Source organism: Lipophrys pholis, assembly GCF_963383615.2.
Source record: "Lipophrys pholis genome assembly, chromosome: 7".
Lineage (NCBI taxonomy): Eukaryota > Metazoa > Chordata > Actinopteri > Blenniiformes > Blenniidae > Lipophrys > Lipophrys pholis.
In genome coordinates, this window is record NC_137638.1 from 6,737,106 (window position 1) to 6,755,613 (window position 18,508).

General features: G+C 43.6%; 1 protein-coding gene across 1 annotated transcript; it reads left to right on the forward strand.

Annotated features, from left to right (window-relative positions):
• The first annotated feature begins 1,597 nt into the window (after window positions 1–1,597).
• On the forward strand, window positions 1,598–18,232 carry LOC308112132 (endoplasmic reticulum aminopeptidase 1-like). Its single transcript, XM_080467377.1, has 19 exons — window positions 1,598–1,847; window positions 3,255–3,778; window positions 4,338–4,476; window positions 5,694–5,828; window positions 5,929–6,049; window positions 9,224–9,378; window positions 10,741–10,854; window positions 10,953–11,084; window positions 11,257–11,388; window positions 12,500–12,583; window positions 12,678–12,835; window positions 13,515–13,594; window positions 13,684–13,867; window positions 13,958–14,114; window positions 14,805–14,989; window positions 15,075–15,236; window positions 15,334–15,474; window positions 15,883–15,964; window positions 16,840–18,232. Exons 2-19 carry the CDS (start codon window positions 3,285–3,287, stop codon window positions 17,008–17,010), a joined length of 2,826 nt encoding a protein of 941 aa, XP_080323503.1. The 5' UTR covers window positions 1,598–1,847; window positions 3,255–3,284; the 3' UTR covers window positions 17,011–18,232.
• The last annotated feature ends 276 nt before the right edge of the window (window positions 18,233–18,508 follow it).

Consider the following 18,508-nt stretch of genomic DNA (forward strand, 5'->3'; position numbering starts at 1 on the left):
ATGTCATGACCTGTAGTTTGTTCTGTTGTCCCATCCCGTCTCGAGTAATCCTCCGTGTTTCCTCTCGTTACTTTTTTACTGTTTGTATTTTCATGTTTAATTTCCTGAGATGTCAGTGACTGTTAAACTTTGTCCTGTTTCCTCTTCCTGTTTGTCTGGCTTGTCTGTTCCCTGCATGTTACTGGAGTTTGAATCAAGCCCTCGATGGGCTGCGACCACTTGTCAATGAAAGACATCGAAAGCTAAACACATTGCTTTACACAGAGAAGCACTACATAGACTGCCCTGCGAACTGCATTTGGAGAAACTTGGGGCTCGATTTTCATCTCGAGGACGATCTAACTAACACAAGACACATGTGAGATCAAACTTTGAGATTTGAAGAAGTTTAATCACTAAAGAAACAGCAGTTGCACAACAAAAACACATTAAAGAGACAAAATTCACATATAAAACAAAGAGAGTTGGTACTTCTCTTGGAACAAACCATTTAAAACGTAGTTGTGACTGTGAAGACTTGCAGTGAAAACACCCCAAGAGGCCCTTTTCTTGACACATCACCAGTTATTCCAAAAAAGCTGAGACGCTGTAAAATGTGATTGAGAGGATGATTTATTTCTAAACTGATTTCACTGCACATTCCAGAGCAGGAAACAGTGAGGCTCATATAAAAGATGCCCCCCCCTGAAACGTGAGGCCCCACATGCTGCACATACTTTGCCTTTATAGAAGAGCAACCCCCCACATTCTTTACTTTTCTTGCTCCTTTTAATTTATGTATACTTGTAACAACAGATAACGTAATACTTTTGGTCATTTTGCATGTCATGGAGCAAACAATACATTAACCACAATTGAGTTTATATCATCAATAAATAAATATGATGACTATCCACCTATAAAGGCTTATTTTTCACAAGCAAACTGGACAAAATATGCCAGAAAAACTATAGTTTTTAGTTCCAGGAAATGCATTTTTATTTTTGTATTATTTTAGTATTCATTGTAAGGATGGAAGAGGTTTACTAAGTGTTCCCAGAGTCAGAAGAAACAAGGTGAAGCAGCTTTGTCACTACATTCCTCACCTGTGGAACAAACTTCCTGCTTCCTTCTACTCTCTTGCTTTAAATCAATATTTGTTTGCTCAGGCTTTGCAATAAACTGATTTTAACTTATTTTATCAACTTTATATTAAGAAATGCTTTGCTTCATTTATTGTATTTTCAGGCTGATCTGAATCACCTCGTTTTAATGTATGTCTTTTATTTCTTAGTAAAGGACTGTAAATTACCTTGTGTCTGAATGGTGCTATAGAAATACATTTCCTTGCCTTTTGCCCTCAATTGAATTCATCCCCCCCCCCCCCCCCCCCCCCCCCCTCTTCTTTTTCATATAATGCAGGAATGCAATGCAGGATGGTTATTGTTCACGATGTATGTGGAGTGTTTGTGTCTTCCATAGTATGCGATTAAAAAAAAAAGAGGAGAAAAAACAAAAACAAAGGAACGCAGGTCCACTAAAGTGAGTGCGCCCCCTGCAGGACAAGCCTCGCCTCTGCGGGACGCACACAACGCACATGACACGGAACTTCCTGTTTCTCAGCGCTTTGAATACAAACATGCTCCCCTGTGGGTCTGTGAAGTCTTCATCTGTCTCAAAACAGCCTGGATGTCCTGTAACTGAGCAGCAGGAGCGGAAAACGTCCTGGAATCAGCTGTTTAATCTGCACTTCATACAGACGCGACTGGGCAGAGACACTGAATAATAATAATCATAAATCCATCCTGCTCCTCCTCCTAGAAATACCTGTTTCACTTTCATTTACTGCTTCTGGAGAGCACGACACGGTAACACTGTCTACTTGGACTTATTTCATTTAATGCGAACAAAGATGCATAATGATAATTAGAGCTTTGATCACATGCGAGACCTTTTAACGCGTTAATGGCTTGAATGGGTGAATGAATTTGAACGATTGAAATCGAAAGTATGAGGATGGTGCATTGTCATGCTGTCAACACTTTGAATAAGACGATCTGCCCGATCGTGCGATTTAATGTGTAACTACAGGTGATGATATAACTCGATGTTTTTAATGTGAATAGTTGAGGCAGGAGGATGCGGATGTCTGTGCAGAGAAGCTGGTGAACATTTAAAATCCTCTGTAACTGCTGTCAAAAGAAAGTGAAGTCCATTTTCCTGCTGTTGTGTGTCCAATCTTAGTCGATCACTAGACATCTTGGGGTCAAGGTTTCAAGTGTCAAACAAACGTTTCCATATAAACAATTAAAAACACACTAAACCGGGCGGCGTAAGCAATTAGAACCAGTATGGATTACATTTTTACTAACATCATAGGCCTTAAGTTCCTTCTTTCTGAGCTGAATCAATGAAATACTTAAAGCAGGAGTGTCAAACATACAGTCCACGTGCCAATAGGCCCAGCAGGGGATCCAAACCAGCCTGCGGGCAATTGCCAAGCTGTACGTGCAATAAGTAACAACAAAGGAAAACTTTAAAGATTACATTTAAAAGGTATTATAGCACAATTTTACTCACTATTCTACCCGCTGACACAATTCAACTCTGCTGTTTCTTATCGTGCACAGTGGTGTTTGGAGTTAGTTCACTTTTAAATGGAGGATCAGCTCTTTGTTCCCTCCAGGCTGGGTCAGTCTGGCTTATAAGAAGTGTAAAATATGACCTTTTCTCCTCTTTCTCTTTTTATTCTTTGTGTGTTTCGTGAAAAACCTGATCAGATTTGCCCTTCAGGCCCTCGATTGTATAATGGATCTGTCCAGGTGGCTCTGGGCTTCATCCGGGACACTGTCCTCTCTGCATTGAGAAACCTCCTAACTGGACCAATGAGATTTGGGATTTCTGTAACTGGTCAAATTTCATGTCAGTCTGCTGCATCCATTAGCTGGGACCCGGTTTCTGATAGATGGACATATATGATATACAACTTTATGTGCTGTTGATATAGAATGTGTATTTTTCAGTATGTTTGGTTTTTCCTTTCCTGAAGGTCCTCGACTGTTTCACTTTAAAATCAGACTTGTTTTCTATATTGTTTGGGGGGGGTTCCCTTCACTGTTAGGCAGATATTTCCTAATGGGGAGAACAATTCTATGGTTTTATTGTTGGCATTTATATACAGAACATGGTGCAGGACTGAAGAGAAATTCAAAAGAGAAAGACTCTTTAAGAATACAGCTTTCTTTTAAACTGAAATCTAACACTTTGTCTCTCAGGTGAGAGGATTTCTTTCCTTCTCTGCCACCATGTTGGTCGCGCCTCGTCTGTTGGCGCTCCTTTCCGTCGCCTTTCGGTTCTCAACTGCGGCGCAGCTGCCAAACCAAAGCCAAGCCAAAGACCTCCCCGTAGCCACCAACGGTGAGCCGTTCCCCTGGGACCGCATGAGGCTACCGAAAACCGTCTCGCCGCTCCACTACGACCTGAGCATCCACCCCAACCTCACCACACTGGACTTCACCGGCATCGTCCGCATCGAGCTGGACGTCCATGAGGACGTGGACGCCGTGATCCTCCACGCCAAGAACATGCAGATATCCAGTGCACTGCTGCTGGCGCCTGACGGCGTGAAGCCCCTCAAGGTGTTGGAGTATCCTCAGTTTCACCAGCTGGCGCTGCTGTCTGACTCGGCGCTCAGCAAAGGAAGGAAGTATGAAGTCCAACTGGCGTTTGCTGCTAACTTGTCTGACAGCTACCACGGGTTCTACAAGAGCAGCTATCGGACCAAGACGGGAGAAGTCCGGTAAGACTCCAAAATCTGTTTTCGAAGATGAAGGGTGTGGATTTCATTGTTTGTATGAAGGCATTTGAAAAGGTGAAGACCTTGACCAGTCCAAGACCAATGAATCAACATCTCCGGTCGTATTTGACTGGAATCGATCAGATATAGACAAATGTCTGTGGAGAATTTATAGAAATATATCCACGAAATAATTGGGAAAATCAAAATATCTTTAGTAGCATTATTTCACTAACAGTATGAAAACCATCCAGGAGACATCATCCAAAAATCTTCCATTTTGCCACAAAACTGTTAGAATCAGTACAAAGAGTGGAAAAATCAAGTAAAGTAAACAAACTCTTGTTGATGTTCCACACATGATCTATCAACTTGAACAGTTTTTCCAAGGAATGTGGATCTTATCTTCTCTGCCTATGGTCAGCACCACCGGTAAAGGTAGTGAAGCTGAAATTAAATCTGACAAAGCCTTAATCCGGGAGGGAAAAAAGGATTGACTTTAACTTCAATCCATTCAAGTAGTTTCAACCGCCTTATCTGTACTACTGTGATACATTTTCAGAGTCATGGCATCCACGCAGTTCGAAGCAACCTACGCTCGCGGAGCCTTCCCCTGTTTCGACGAGCCTGCATTCAAAGCCAACTTCACCATACGGATCGTACGAGAGCCGCAGCACATCACCATCTCCAACATGCCCAAGGTACGCCCGAGTACAGCTACTGCAGTTTATAGTCGGTACCGAGGAGGAAGTGTTAGTGAGGCCGAGCTGCTCAGTGAAGCTAAATCTTAAATTTTTCTTTCTGCTTTCAATGCGTCCCTCAAAAAGATGCGCATTGGCCCGATTGAGCCACCATGAAGAAGTTCCCATTTCAATGTGGAATTGCCAGCGAGTAGGACTGATTGTTGTGGTAGACCTCACGTTGCCAGGTGGTTGATGCAGGATTATCGCACCAGAAACTCAAAGTTCCTGCATTTTGAGGGAAATTATCATACACATCTTGTGGTAGATGGAGTTCATTTATAAAGTGCTTTTCTATTGATAAACAGCCCCCAAAGTGGTCACATTCACAACCACATTCACACACACCAATGGAGGCGCCTGCTATGTGAGCTGCTCTATCCAGAGCAATTTGGGTTTCAGTGTCTTGCTCAAGGACACTAAGGCATATGAACAGACGGGGAATCACACCTGTAACATTTTCGCTGAGAGAGCTGCTCTTCCAATGTCATAACATAAAAACAACCAGCCATAGCCCCAAAGGCATATATAATGGCAGTTGCTGACTATTGGAGCTGACGTATCAATGTGGTGGCCATCTTGGATGGGTACCCCCTTCGCTTCCATTGCTTTCACTTCTCTAAAGGACGTTGTTACACATTAAAGATATTCATAACTCAAAGAAGATCCTCATCCAATATGGCTGCAACACCGATCACGCTTCAACAGTCGATGAGGAGTCGACTCAAGTTTAGCGGGTCCCGTGGTGGCGGGCGCAGCCCGCCATTCAGCCAATCATGCTTCCTCCTGTCTTCCGCTCAACAAAGCACGACTGGCTGGAAACGTGTCACACGGGAACGGATGCCTTCATAGTTCAAAAACAGAAGTGCTCAGCAGACTGGGGCAGAACGATTACAACCACACATTCGAGAAATGCTGAAATTGTTGCAGTTTTCTAGGACGAAGACGCCGAATTATCTTAGAAAAAAGATCATTCTTGCACACCAGACAGCCATATTCTACTGGTTTTAGCACAGCTGTAATCTATTTTGCATGAATTGCTGTAGGGCAGTATCCTAAGATATTCTTGCGCCCATTTGTAGCGATGAGTTCTTAGTGTTTAAGTCAGATTTAAAAAAAAAGCGCCTTCATTTAAAGTTTGCTGGTACGTCTGACATTGTGGCTCCTTCCTTTCCTAGGTGAAATCTGTGGAGTTGCCCGGAGGTCTGCTGGAGGACTACTTTGACACCACCGTTAAAATGAGCACCTACTTGGTGGCGTACATTGTGTCCGACTTCCTGTCCGTGAGCAAGACCACCAAGCACGGCGTGGAGGTGAGATGCACGAGTCTCCATCTTCATAGGAATCAATTCACCCGTTGGAAGTTCACAGCAGGTTAAGTGACGTCTGTTTATCGTCTGCGGTTCTCATCAGATTTCCGTCTACGCCGTTCCTGAGAAGATCGACCAGACGGCCTACGCTCTGGACGCTGCTGTGAAGCTGCTGGATTTCTACGACGACTATTTCGACATCCCGTACCCGCTTCCCAAACAGGGTCGGTAAAGACTTGTGGCGTTATTAGAATGCAGACTTTAGCAACAGTGGTTAATTTGAATATTTGCTTCTCAAAGGAAAATTGTGGGGGGGGGGGGGGGTTGAATACATGAAGTCAGGGGTCTGCAGCCTTTATGACCAAAAGGCCGTTTTTGTCACTTTCCACCAAATAGAATTTAATGGAGCCACAAAACATGTTTACATTTGAAATGAGGCTGGTACAGATTAAAACGTGTCTCGTTTGATATATCCATCCATCCATCCATTTTCTTCCGCTTATCCGGGGCCGGGTCGCGGGGGCAGCAGTCTAAGCAAGGAAGCCCAGACTTCCCTCGCCCCAGACACGTCCTCCAGCTCCTCCGGTGGGACCCCGAGGCGTTCCCAGGCCAGCCGAAAGACATAGTCTCTCCAGCGTGTCCTAGGTCTGCCCCGAGGCCTCCTACCGGAGGGACATGCCCGGAACACCTCCCGAGGGAGGCGTCCATGGGGCATCCGAAACAGATGCCCGAGCCACCTCAGCTGGCTCCTCTCGATGCGGAGGAGCAGCGGCTCTACTCCGAGCTCCTCCCTGGTGACTGAGCTCCTCACCCTATCTCTAAGGGTGCGCCCAGCCACCCTACGGAGGAAACTCATTTCAGCCGCTTGTATCCGGGATCTCGTTCTTTCGGTCATGACCCAAAGCTCATGACCATAGGTGAGGGTAGGAACGAAGATCGACTGGTAAATCGAGAGCCTCGCCTTTTGGCTTAGCTCCTTCTTCACCACGACGGACCGATACTGCGACCGCATAACTGCAGACGCTGCACCGATCCGCCTGTCGATCTCACGCTCCATCTTCCCCCCACTCGTGAACAAGACCCCGAGATACTTGAACTCCTCCACTTGGGACAAGGGCTCTCCACCGACCTGAAGGGGGCAAGCCACCTTTTTCCGGTCGAGAACCATGGCCTCGGATTTAGAGGTGCTGATCCTCATCCCAGTTGCGTCACACTCGGCTGCGAACCGCGCCAGTGCACGCTGAAGGTCCAGGTTTGATGAAGCCACCAGGACCACATCGTCTGCAAAAAGCAGAGACGAGATCCTGTGGTCCCCAAACCAGACCCCCTCCGGTCCCTGGCTGTGCCTAGAAATTCTGTCCATAAAAGTTATGAACAGAACCGGTGACAAAGGACAGCCCTGCCGGAGGCCAACGTGCACTGGGAACAGGTCCGACTTACTGCCGGCAATGCGAACCAAACTCCTGCTCCGGGCGTACAGGGACCGGACAGCCCTTAGCAAAGGGTCCCGGACTCCATACTCCCGGAGCACCCCCCACAGGACGTCCCGAGGGACACAGTCGAACGCCTTCTCCAGGTCCACAAAACACATGTGGACTGATTGGGCGAACTCCCATGAACCCTCGAGTAGCCGGTGGAGGGTATAGAGCTGGTCCAGTGTTCCACGACCTGGACGAAAACCGCATTGTTCCTCTTGGATCCGAGGTTCGACTAACGGCCGGATCCTCCTCTCCAGTACCCTGGAATAAACTTTCCCAGGGAGGCTGAGGAGTGTGATCCCCCTGTAGTTGGAACACACCCTCCGATCCCCCTTCTTAAAAAGAGGGACCACCACCCCGGTCTGCCACTCCAGAGGCACTGTCCCCGACCGCCACGCAATGTTGCAGAGACGTGTCAGCCACGACTGTCCCTGCACATCCAGAGACTTAAGGAACTCAGGGCGAATCTCATCCACTCCCGGTGCCTTGCCACCGAGGAGCTTAGCAACTACCTCGGTGACTTCAGCCCGGGTAATGGACGAGTCTACCTCTGAGAACCCAGCCTCTGCTTCCTCAGCGGAAGACGTGATGGTGGGATTGAGGAGGTCCTCGAAGTATTCCTTCCACCGCCCGACGACATCTCCAGTTGAGGTCAACAGCTCCCCACCTCCACTGTAAACGGTGTTGGTGAAAAACTGCTTCCCCCTCCTGAGGCGCCGGACGGTTTGCCAGAATTTCCTCGGGGCCGACCGATAGTCCTCCTCCATGGCCTCCCCGAACTCCTCCCAGGCCTTCATGAAGTTTAATTTCCAATTTAGGATGGAAAACAATTCTTTATATAATGAGGTGTTCTAAGACCCAATTTTAGCAGTTTCAACCTCCTTTTTATAGTTTTTTTTTTTTTTACAATTTTTCCTTTGAGCTTCTTAACCATTTTGGCCCTCTTTTATGCAGTTGTGCGTGTTTTTTTTGTCATTTTTAAGCATTTCTTTCTTTTAGCAATTAGATAGATTTTTGTTTTATTTTTAAACTGTTCCCCTCCCCCGCCATTTATGGTTGTTTTTAGCATTATTATTTAAAACCCTTTTTAGCCAAGAGGCAAAGATTCCTTTTGAGAGTAACTGGTGTATAAATAATCTAAAAATATGGCTTCATGGAGCCACATGAGATAGCCACATGTGGCTCCAGAGCCGCAGGTCGCAGACCCCTGATCTAAGTAATCATCCACGTAACCATGTAAATTATGGAAAACTGTGTTTTATATTTGCTTCTGATCTCATTTGTCTATGAAAAGTGTAAATGTGGATGTAGGTGTTTGTTCTTATAGCAAGCGTCTATCGTATGACGTTACACCAAAGACAAAACACAACAAAGTTCTTGAGTATGACGACACAAACACTGGTTAAATTGTGCTCAAATATAAGTAAAAGTACAACGTACTCACTGAAGATCCACTCAGTGTATGTTATTTTCACATACAACCTATGTTTTCATTCTTTAATAGCGGCATTTGATTAAGTTTTCCTTTATTAAATATCGACGGTCCCATTTCTCAGCCATGCAGTACAGCTGCTTGGACTGTAGTAGAAGATATGAAAATTAAGCAATGATAAACGAATGTCGAGCTAAAGTAGGATTTATTCATTTATTTTTTTGTTGAAAGAAATAAACGTATTGTTTCAAATGTATGTCCAGCATAGCAGATAACATTATGTAAAATGTATGAGTGATGTTATATATTCTTGGGGAGAAAAAAAACTATAAGAATCCAGATACTGTAAAATTGTACTTATTTATAGTCATAAGATGCACATCGTCTTCTCTGTAAGTCCGTGCCAATTGAGAGTTCAGTGTGTTCGCAGCCAGTTCAATGTTTAATGTTTGATGCCTGATGTGGTTGCTGGATGTTGCTCCCTGCAGATCTGGCTGCCATCCCGGACTTTCAGTCGGGTGCGATGGAGAACTGGGGTCTGACCACGTACAGGGAGAGCGGGCTCCTCTTCGACCCCGAGAAGTCCTCCGCGTCCGACAAACTGGGCATCACCAAGGTCATCGCCCACGAGCTCGCACACCAGGTAGCTGCTTTGTATCTGTTAATGCTGGATTTGAACGGAGCCATTTCGAATCCCCAAATGTTCTCCAAACTCTGAATGTTGATACTGGCGCTAAAAAAAAAAGGGTGTAAATCCTTGATTAGAAGAATTTTTGGCATCAGGTGGAGCTCTACTGCCCTATATGCCTGCCCACTAAGTCGATTTGAGTGTCCGAGTTAAGATAGTGAGTTCAGAGAGCTTAGTAATGATGGAACGGATGGAGAAGAGCAAGAAAAATCTGTTTAAAGAACTCGTGAGTAATCTCCTTTTCACGTTGGATGCAGCTTGCCACGGCACTCAGGGTCACTTGTGGTGAGGTGTGGCTTTTTGTTTCTACTTGAAGCGGCTCTGTTACGTCTTGTTAAGCATGGAAACATGGTTTTAATTTATCTCAAATATGCAAGAACTAAAAGAAATATAAATTGAAAAATTGTAATCATTGTACTGCGAAACAGTCATTTAGAAAGGTGAAACAATAAACAAATTATAGAGTAACTTGACAACATTATCGCATGTTTGACTACTATCCTGCTTCCTGTGATTAACGCGCTCAAAATGTTTGAATTGTTCTTCCAGCTCTACACCTGCCTCTTATCTCATACCCTACTGACTCTACTTACCCCACATAACTGTGGATTATCACAACACCGTGAAGGTTTAATAGTCCAATAAAGACATAAATTCATTCAATATGTATGTGTTTCTAGGTCAGGGGGTGTCAAACACATTTTAGTTCATGAGCCACATTCATTCCCGATTTCATCTTGAGTGGGTCAGACAGGTAAAATAGTCCCATAATAACCTTTAAATTTAAACTTTAAAGTTTTTCTTTGTTGTGGCGCAGTGTTGCATGATGAAAATGTCTATATTTTCACAAAACCGAACAAGTACTTCAGAAAATAACTACAGTTTCAACATAAAGCCAATTTTTTTTTTTTTTAAACCTTCTGGTGCAAAATACGGTGAAATGTCCTAAAAACGTCTCCTATAGCTGTTGCATTATGCATCATTTTACAAACTCACCCTGACAGCATGGCTTTAAGGCTGATGCAAGTTTGCTGTCTTTCATGACATCATCACCGATACCCCAGCTCGGGTCTCAGTGTTGTGTCACTACTCTTGAGAAATTTGTTAAAGAAAAATAAATGTTTTCTTTTGAAAGTTTTACAATTTACGTCATGATTTGGCCGAATTAGAGCCTCTTGTGGGCCGCCTTTAGCTCACGGGCCGTATGTTTGACACCCATGTTCTAGGTTAGGCACAACCTGTTTCTCCATAGCAAAAGTATGAGCATACATACGTTTCTCACTACAACACACATGAAATGTTTCCTTCTCCGTCCAGTGGTTCGGTAACCTGGTGACGATGGAGTGGTGGAACGACTTGTGGCTCAACGAAGGTTTCGCCAAGTTCATGGAGTATATTTCCCTGGACATCACCTACCCAGAACTGCAAGTGGTGAGAGCTGAGGAAAGGAAGCAGCTTGATCTGCATCGTAATTACTGCCTCAATGGGTTTATTTTTCAAGATTGAACTGTTTCCCATCTTTGCTCCAGGACGACTTCTTCTTGGGGAAGTGTTTTGAAGCCATGGAGGTCGACTCCCTCAGCTCCTCCCACCCAGTCTCCACTCCCGTGGAAAACCCCACGCAGATCCAGGAGATGTTTGATGACGTGTCGTATGACAAGGTCAGTCTGACTCGCAGACAGTTGACATTTCGGCTCATTTAGAGAAAACGAATCGCATCAGCAACTCAAGCCAAGCATACGAAACACGGTTTTGAACCAAATATGTGAATTAGATGAACTTTCAACCGGTTTGACTTGTTAATTGAAATCATTTTTTCTTTTTTAATCCCAGGGTGCTTGTATTCTGAACATGCTGCGGGACTTCCTCACTCCCGAGGCCTTTGAGATCGGCATCATCCGATACCTGAAGCGCTACAGCTACCAAAACACTGTCAACAGCCACCTGTGGGAGAGTCTGACTGATGTAAGTACATGTTAACGGAGAAGCTGCACCAATAATGTTAGACAAGCGTTAATGTGTATTTCATAGAGAAATAAACCACTGAAGAGCAATAATGAGGTAATAATAAGGTTGTGTTAAGATTATACTTGTGGCCTGTCGTAATTATCACTGAGTTTAGAGGAGATCAGCAGGAAATGAATGTAAGTCGATGTCTGCGGAAGCTATGGAAACAATTCAGGTGTATTTATGTTCAATGTGTCCTCGTGCAGCTCAAAATTCTCCACACAGTTTTTAAAGTTTAAAATGCAGCCTTTGGGGTAAAGTTACCAGTAGGATAATGTTGGAATAAGAAGTTAGTAAGTATGTTTGAAACGAGAGAAACGATTATGTCAGTGGGTTGGCTGCATAAGAAATTGCAAAATATTCCTCATTTTTAACACTTTTCTTAAAGCTTGGCATGAGTGTTGTTTTTCATGACCACTATTCCTTTTAAAAATCAGTGTTAATCCTCCATAAACCTTCAACTTTATATTTACAATCAACTCTGATGTGAAAGCCATAGAGTTCATGGGGGTCAAACAAATGGCCCGTGGGCCAAAAACGGCCCGCAAGAGGCTCCAATCTGATCAAACAATCAAACAATTGGTAAGAAAATCAAAGAAACATTTATTTCTTTCTTTATTTTTTGCAAATTTCTTAAGCGTCGCGGACACAACACTGAGACCAAAGCTGAGACATCGGTGATCCTGCCATGAATACTATCATTTGCCCCAAAGCCATGCTGTTAGTTTGTAAAAACACCCACAATTTCACTGTATTTTGCACCAGTTGTCATTAAAATTGGCTTTATATTGCGATTGTAGTCATTTTAGGTAGTACTTGTTTATGACGCTGTTTACCAGTTTGACACTACTACTCAGATTTCAGACTGTATCTATGATGTGATTCTACCAGTTGTTGTGGCGATAGTTCTAGATTGGATTGAGAACTCTGCAGCACCAGAATCGGACACCACTGTCCGAGGATCAATCAGTTTGAGGATCTTTAGTTTGTCGATCAATCAAGGTGAAGGCATCTCTATGTATTTGTCTTTTTGCTGATGTTACGTATATTTTTGTTTTTCACAAATCAGATCTGCACCTCAGATGATTTGGACGAAGGTCGACTGAGACACAAAGAATTCTGCTCCAAACGTGAACTCCAGTCAGGAGCCTCGGTGAGTGTTTCCTCTCAAAGGACGACAAAGTCGTGTTTTTTTTTTTTTTTTGTTCTGAAAGATTAATTTTAGTGACGATGTGATGTGTGCACAGAAGTGGTATTCTGGTGACGTGCTGGACGTCAGGGCCATCATGGACACCTGGACGCTGCAGGAGGGCTTCCCCCTGGTCACAGTGGAGGTCAAAGGTCGGGAAGTCAGACTAAGTCAAGAGCGTTTCCTGAAGACGGACGATCCCTCACTCACTGAAGGGTAAGACCCCGATTTCCTGCTTTTACATTGTTTGATATTCAGCCAGAAATTTTCTTCTAAACTCATGATGGTAAATTCAATGAAATACCACAACTGTGGTGCTAATCATTTAAATATTGAATGTATTTTTTTTTTTAATACTTCTAATAACAATATAAACACCATCTGGTTTGTCACCTATCCTTTATCAAAGCATCCCATATTCACAGTTAATGCCCCTGATTGATGCGTTTATCTGGCAAAAATATATGACAAAAAGCTCTTAAGCATCAGTCCTGGGTGACAGTGTCTGTTATACATATACTCAAAAGTCACATTTACCTACATTTTTGTAGTAACGCATTGTAATGTTGGACAATAATACTCAATATTGTGCGGGTAATGTTTCAGGGCAATGAAGCCCATTTAGAGGATTTAGATGTTAGATGTTCAGGTTTAGTCATTTCATTCAACAACACATTAAGAATAAACATTTTAATCAAAGGCAACACGGTACATCCATATTCCCACTGATGACAGTTATCTGCTAGAATTTAACAGCATTCCCTGAACAAGCCTAAGTTTGTCCCACACAGTTAAGCTACCACCTAAAGTTGCATTTATGCTCCCAGACCTACTGCAAACAGGTAAAAGCAGCTTAAAACTTTCAGTTTAATTCATCGTCTTTGTGCGCTATTAGATTCCTGTGGCAGATCCCGCTGACCTACATGACCAGCGCTTCCAGCACCGTCCACAGATTCCTGCTGAAGACGCAAACCGGTGAGGATTTCTTCATCGTTCTCATTCAGGGACTTGTCATCTTGACCCTGTAAGTCGTCTTCAGACCTTCACTCTGCGCTCTCCGGCAGATGTCCTGTACCTGCCGGAGGAAGTGGCCTGGGTGAAGTTCAACGTGGACATGAACGGCTACTACATGGTGCACTACGCAGGAGACGGCTGGAACTCCATCATCAACCTGCTGCAGCACAACCACACGGCTCTGAGCAGCAACGACCGCGCCAGCCTCATCCAGAACGTCTTCCAGCTGGTCAGGTCTGCAAAATCTCATCACCGCCGTTCATCCTGCGTAACTCCGGTGGTTTCAGCATTGATTTGATGTGAAGCCTGCTGTGTGTGTGGCAGCGTTGGTAAAGTGAGGCTGGACACGGCCCTGGAGCTGTCTCTGTACCTGTCCAGAGAGACGGAGATCATGGCTGTGACTCAAGGCTTCGGGGAGCTTGTTCCTCTTTACAAGCTGATGGAGAAGAGAGACATGGCTGCGCTGGAGAACAAGATGAAGGTGAGAGAAGTTTTAGATTGCAAATATTGCAGGACATCTGTTTATCCATTTATTAACCTGACGAGTGGCCATGCACAGTGTGAGTTCCTTGCTGTCATCGGGGAACAGTAAGGCCCCATTTACACGGCAACGTTTCAAGTGAAAACGCACAATTATTGCATTTTCATTTCAGGAAAGTATTGCGTTTGTGCAGCAACGTTGTCCATTTACAGGGAAATGGCTGAAACCCTGAAAATGATGTCGTTTTTGGCAGTTTTCTGTCTGCCATTATTAAAATGTGTAACTTTTACATCCCTTTCGCATTCTCTGCTCAGTGCAACCAAACGAATGTTGGATTTTATTTTATCTATCTATCTAAGAACTCTCCAACAGCTTGTCGAACATACATATAAAGGTGGCTAAACACCATCAAGGGTTCATTTGTTAATAAGCACTTACACTCATGAAGATCTACAGTATGGATACATCATCACGTTAATTCAACTGATCTGTTTGGTCTGTTCTGCTTTCAAACTGCATCATTTTGTTTGGAATGACGTTTAAAAAAAAGTTCTTGGTCCATTTATTTGGTGCGCACAACTGTTAGTAATGCCATGTTCATGCTTCAACAACAACCACACCGAGCACTTTTTTTCTAGGTAATACCTCCTTTCAGCCTAACCTGATCCAGTGTTCGGTTGTGTTTGGCAGAGCTACATCGTAGACCTGTTCCGCGGCCTGATTGATCGACAGCAGTGGACGGACTCTGGCTCCGTGTCCGAGCGAATGTTGAGGAGTTACCTGCTTCTGTTCGCGTGCGTCAGGAACTATCCTCCCTGTCTGGCCAAAGCCACGCAGCTCTTCCAGCAGTGGAAGGACTCTGACGGCACCATGAGGTCAGTGGCTCCCACTGCAGTCTCCTCCCAATTTACTCCGCTCAGTGTCGATATTAAATATGCCTTTCAAATGTTGTGTTTCCAGCCTTCCCGTTGACGTCACAATGGCTGTCTTCGTGGTTGGCGCGCGAACGCCAGAGGGGTGGGACTTCCTGTTTGAGAAGTACCGTCACTCAATGCAAAATTCGGTGAAGAGCCGCATGAAGACCGCCATGGCTGTCAGTCCTCTGCAGGAGAAGCTGAAGTGGTGCGTACAGGAAGTACAGGAGCAGGGACGTGACCGTAGCTCTCTTTCAGACAGGAGAGGATGTAACTTTCTTCTGCGCTCGTGTTTTTGTTGGCAGGATGATGGAACAAAGCCTCACCGGGGAAATCATGAAGACTCAGGACCTCCCCGACGTGGTCGTGTCTGTCAGTAGGAATCCCCGCGGGTACAAAATGGCCTGGGACTTCCTCCGAGCCCACTGGCACACCCTGATCAAGAAGTCAGTCTGCTCACGTTTCACAATCCACATTTACTGTTAGGTTGAAACGATGCATAGTGAAAGAACGCAGGAGTTTGTTTACCAGATGGAACAGTTTGGCCAGTTTCAGGTAGTTTCTCTGCTGAACCACTTTGTTTAGATTAGACACACACACACACACACACACACACACACACACACACACACTACTAGTTGTGCACTTAAGCTTGTCTTGGTTTTGATCATCATATTGTTGTTTGTTTCTCGTTGCCTGAGTTGCAGTCAAAGATTCATTTGGAGGAGCTTCTCCCTCGTGTTGTTTCGACTGTTGTCGTGACTTTTTACACACCTGATGTATATATTTATATATGATCTGTAAACTGATTGGTAGGAATCAATGTTCGATCATCTCTGAACTGTTTCTAACAGGTTTGACCTCGGCTCCAGCATCGTGTCTTACATGGTCACTGGAGTGACCAACCAGTACTCCACTCCAGAGATGCTTGACGAGGTGAGTGCAGATTCATGTTCATGTCAACTTCGGTTCGTGAGTCCTTCCATGATTTCGACATCTTTTTTGGAGTTTGTCAGTATTTTTTATTTTCTTGCGATTTTGCATTCTGGGAAGAAGTCATTGGAGAAAGCAGTCAGTGGAGAGTAAACCTGAAATCCAACCAACCAGCTAAATAACTGGCGCGAGCCTCAACAACAGAGCTGAAGACTTTGTGTTCCCACTACGTTATTGAAATCTCTACATTTCATCATTTTTCTGAAATTAATCACTGAGAAAAATAGTCCAATTCTGAAGTTTTACCTACAGTGTTCTAATGTTCTGTGTTTTAATCCGACTCATCTTCTTAGAATCAAATGTAATGAAAATACATGTGAGAGTGTCCAAAATTATAAAAAAGAAATCCATTAGTATAACAACCCTGACAGTTGAAATTTTTGATATGCACATACTTTAAGCTCAATCTCAATCCAGTCGATACTTCTGATTGTAATTCGTCATAAAAGCTGATAACTGTATGCTTTTATTGGAAAATATATAAATTCTGTAAAACCGTAAAATAAAGTCTGGCATTCAACTAAAAGCTTGCTACTTGGCAGGTGGCAGGTGTATTGGATCAACTGTGATCTGTTTTTACTGCCAGTGCTAATAAATTATATAATCCAGCCATCCACATTGAATGTTTGAATAAGGTAAACAGCTGATACTCAACCTGCTTGATGTAATGTGTCGCCAGCGCCTCATAGATATTGGCGATGGGGTGAAAGGCAATGTCTCTTTGCGAGACTTAACATTAAAACTCAAGCTTATTCTCATTTTCAGGGTTAGGCTTCCCTCTTCTTCCTCATTAAAGACTTGGTGGTTAATTTCTGCAGATCCAAGGCTTTTTCGGCTCCCTGACGGAGGAGACGGGCTCGGAGCTGAGGTGCATCCAGCAGACCTACGAGACCATTGAGGACAACATCCGCTGGGTGAACACGAACCTCCCGCTGCTGCAGGCCTGGCTGGACAAGCGCAGCCACAGAGGGAATCACGAGGATTTGTAGTTGCCAGCTACACAAGTGTGGGTCATTGTATGAGTCTGGGGACAAAGTGTCGAGGCTACGTGAGAATTATTGAACATATTTTACTGTTTTGTAAAAACCGCTATAAAAATTTTTTACTTGGCAGCAAAGGGTTTTAAAAACAATTGTGGTCTAGTTTGTGGCTCAGTTGGAATTGTTTGTAAGAATCAGCAACGATCGCATCGTGGAAAAAAATTTTCTTAATTTATTTCTTTAAAGTTTTCTCTGTTAAAAACAATGAAGTACTTTAGTAACTTTTTGTTTGGTGTTTTGCTTTGTGTTTTGTTCTTGTCTGCAGTTGGGACTGTTTCTCTATACTTAAAATCTTTTAGGCACAAAGTCTGTACGTTCCTACTTATATTGCTTTGTCAGTCTGGTTGGATGCTTTAGGAATTTCGTCATATTGCAAACTCTGCAAAGCAAATTTTTCTAATTTGGTAAGATTTTTGGTAATTATTACAACTGCAAGATTAGGATTTTCTACAGGGACCGAGGGCCCATTTACATGACATTTCAAATGAAAATGGATCGTTTAACAATGGCGAGTATGGACATTCGTATGGACAGGTAGTGGAGTTCAGGTGCTGCAGGTGACTCGAGCATAAAACTACCGTGTGTGTGTGTGTGTGTGTGTGTGTGTGTGTGTGTGTGTGTGTGTGTGTGTGTGTGTGTGTGTGTGTGTGTGTGTGTGTGTGTGTGTGTGTGTGTGTGTGTGTGTGTGTGTGTGTGTGTGTGTGTGTGTGTGTGTGTGTGTGTGTGTGTGTGTGTGTGTGTGTGTGTGTGTGTGTGTGTGTGTGTGTGTGTGTGTGTGTGTGTGTGTGTGTGTGTGTGTGTGGTCGGTCATGAATAGATTTGTTTTGTTCTTTTTGAAAGTATTCGGACGTATTCAAAGCCACTATGTGTTTTATCACTGCTGTAAATGTTTTTAGTGAAGTTAACGTAGGTTTATGCTGCGTTGTTGTAGCAGAGAAAGTGATTATTGTACAGAATTGTAGAAACAATTTGTATAATCTGACTTTGATGTGTTTGATATTCGAGACTTCGACACTAAACACATCAGATATCTTTTCGCTAAACAAACACTCGCTGACATTACTGGTTTTGATGAAACATTAACTTTAGGATTGAGACTTCATGCGAATAAAAAAGCATGGTACAGTTTGTAAGAAGATAAATAAATGATGATAAAACACTGGAATCACTTGAGTTGTGTGGATATAATCATTTGCGTTGTGAGTGTGTGTCGTTTTATCAGTCGTCTTTAACGGTTGTCGAAAAAGATCTTGAAATTTTTTGTGCTGGTAAAAATTTGTGATATGTTCTTAAAATATTGGATTTAAAAGAAAATATGAGCCTGAATGTTTTTATATGACTCTAAATACTCATTTGACTCCTGCTCATCAGATAACGTGGACACGTCATACTACACTGAGAAACAGCAGAACAAACTATTCGATGCCACAGTCACAGAGTCTCAAAT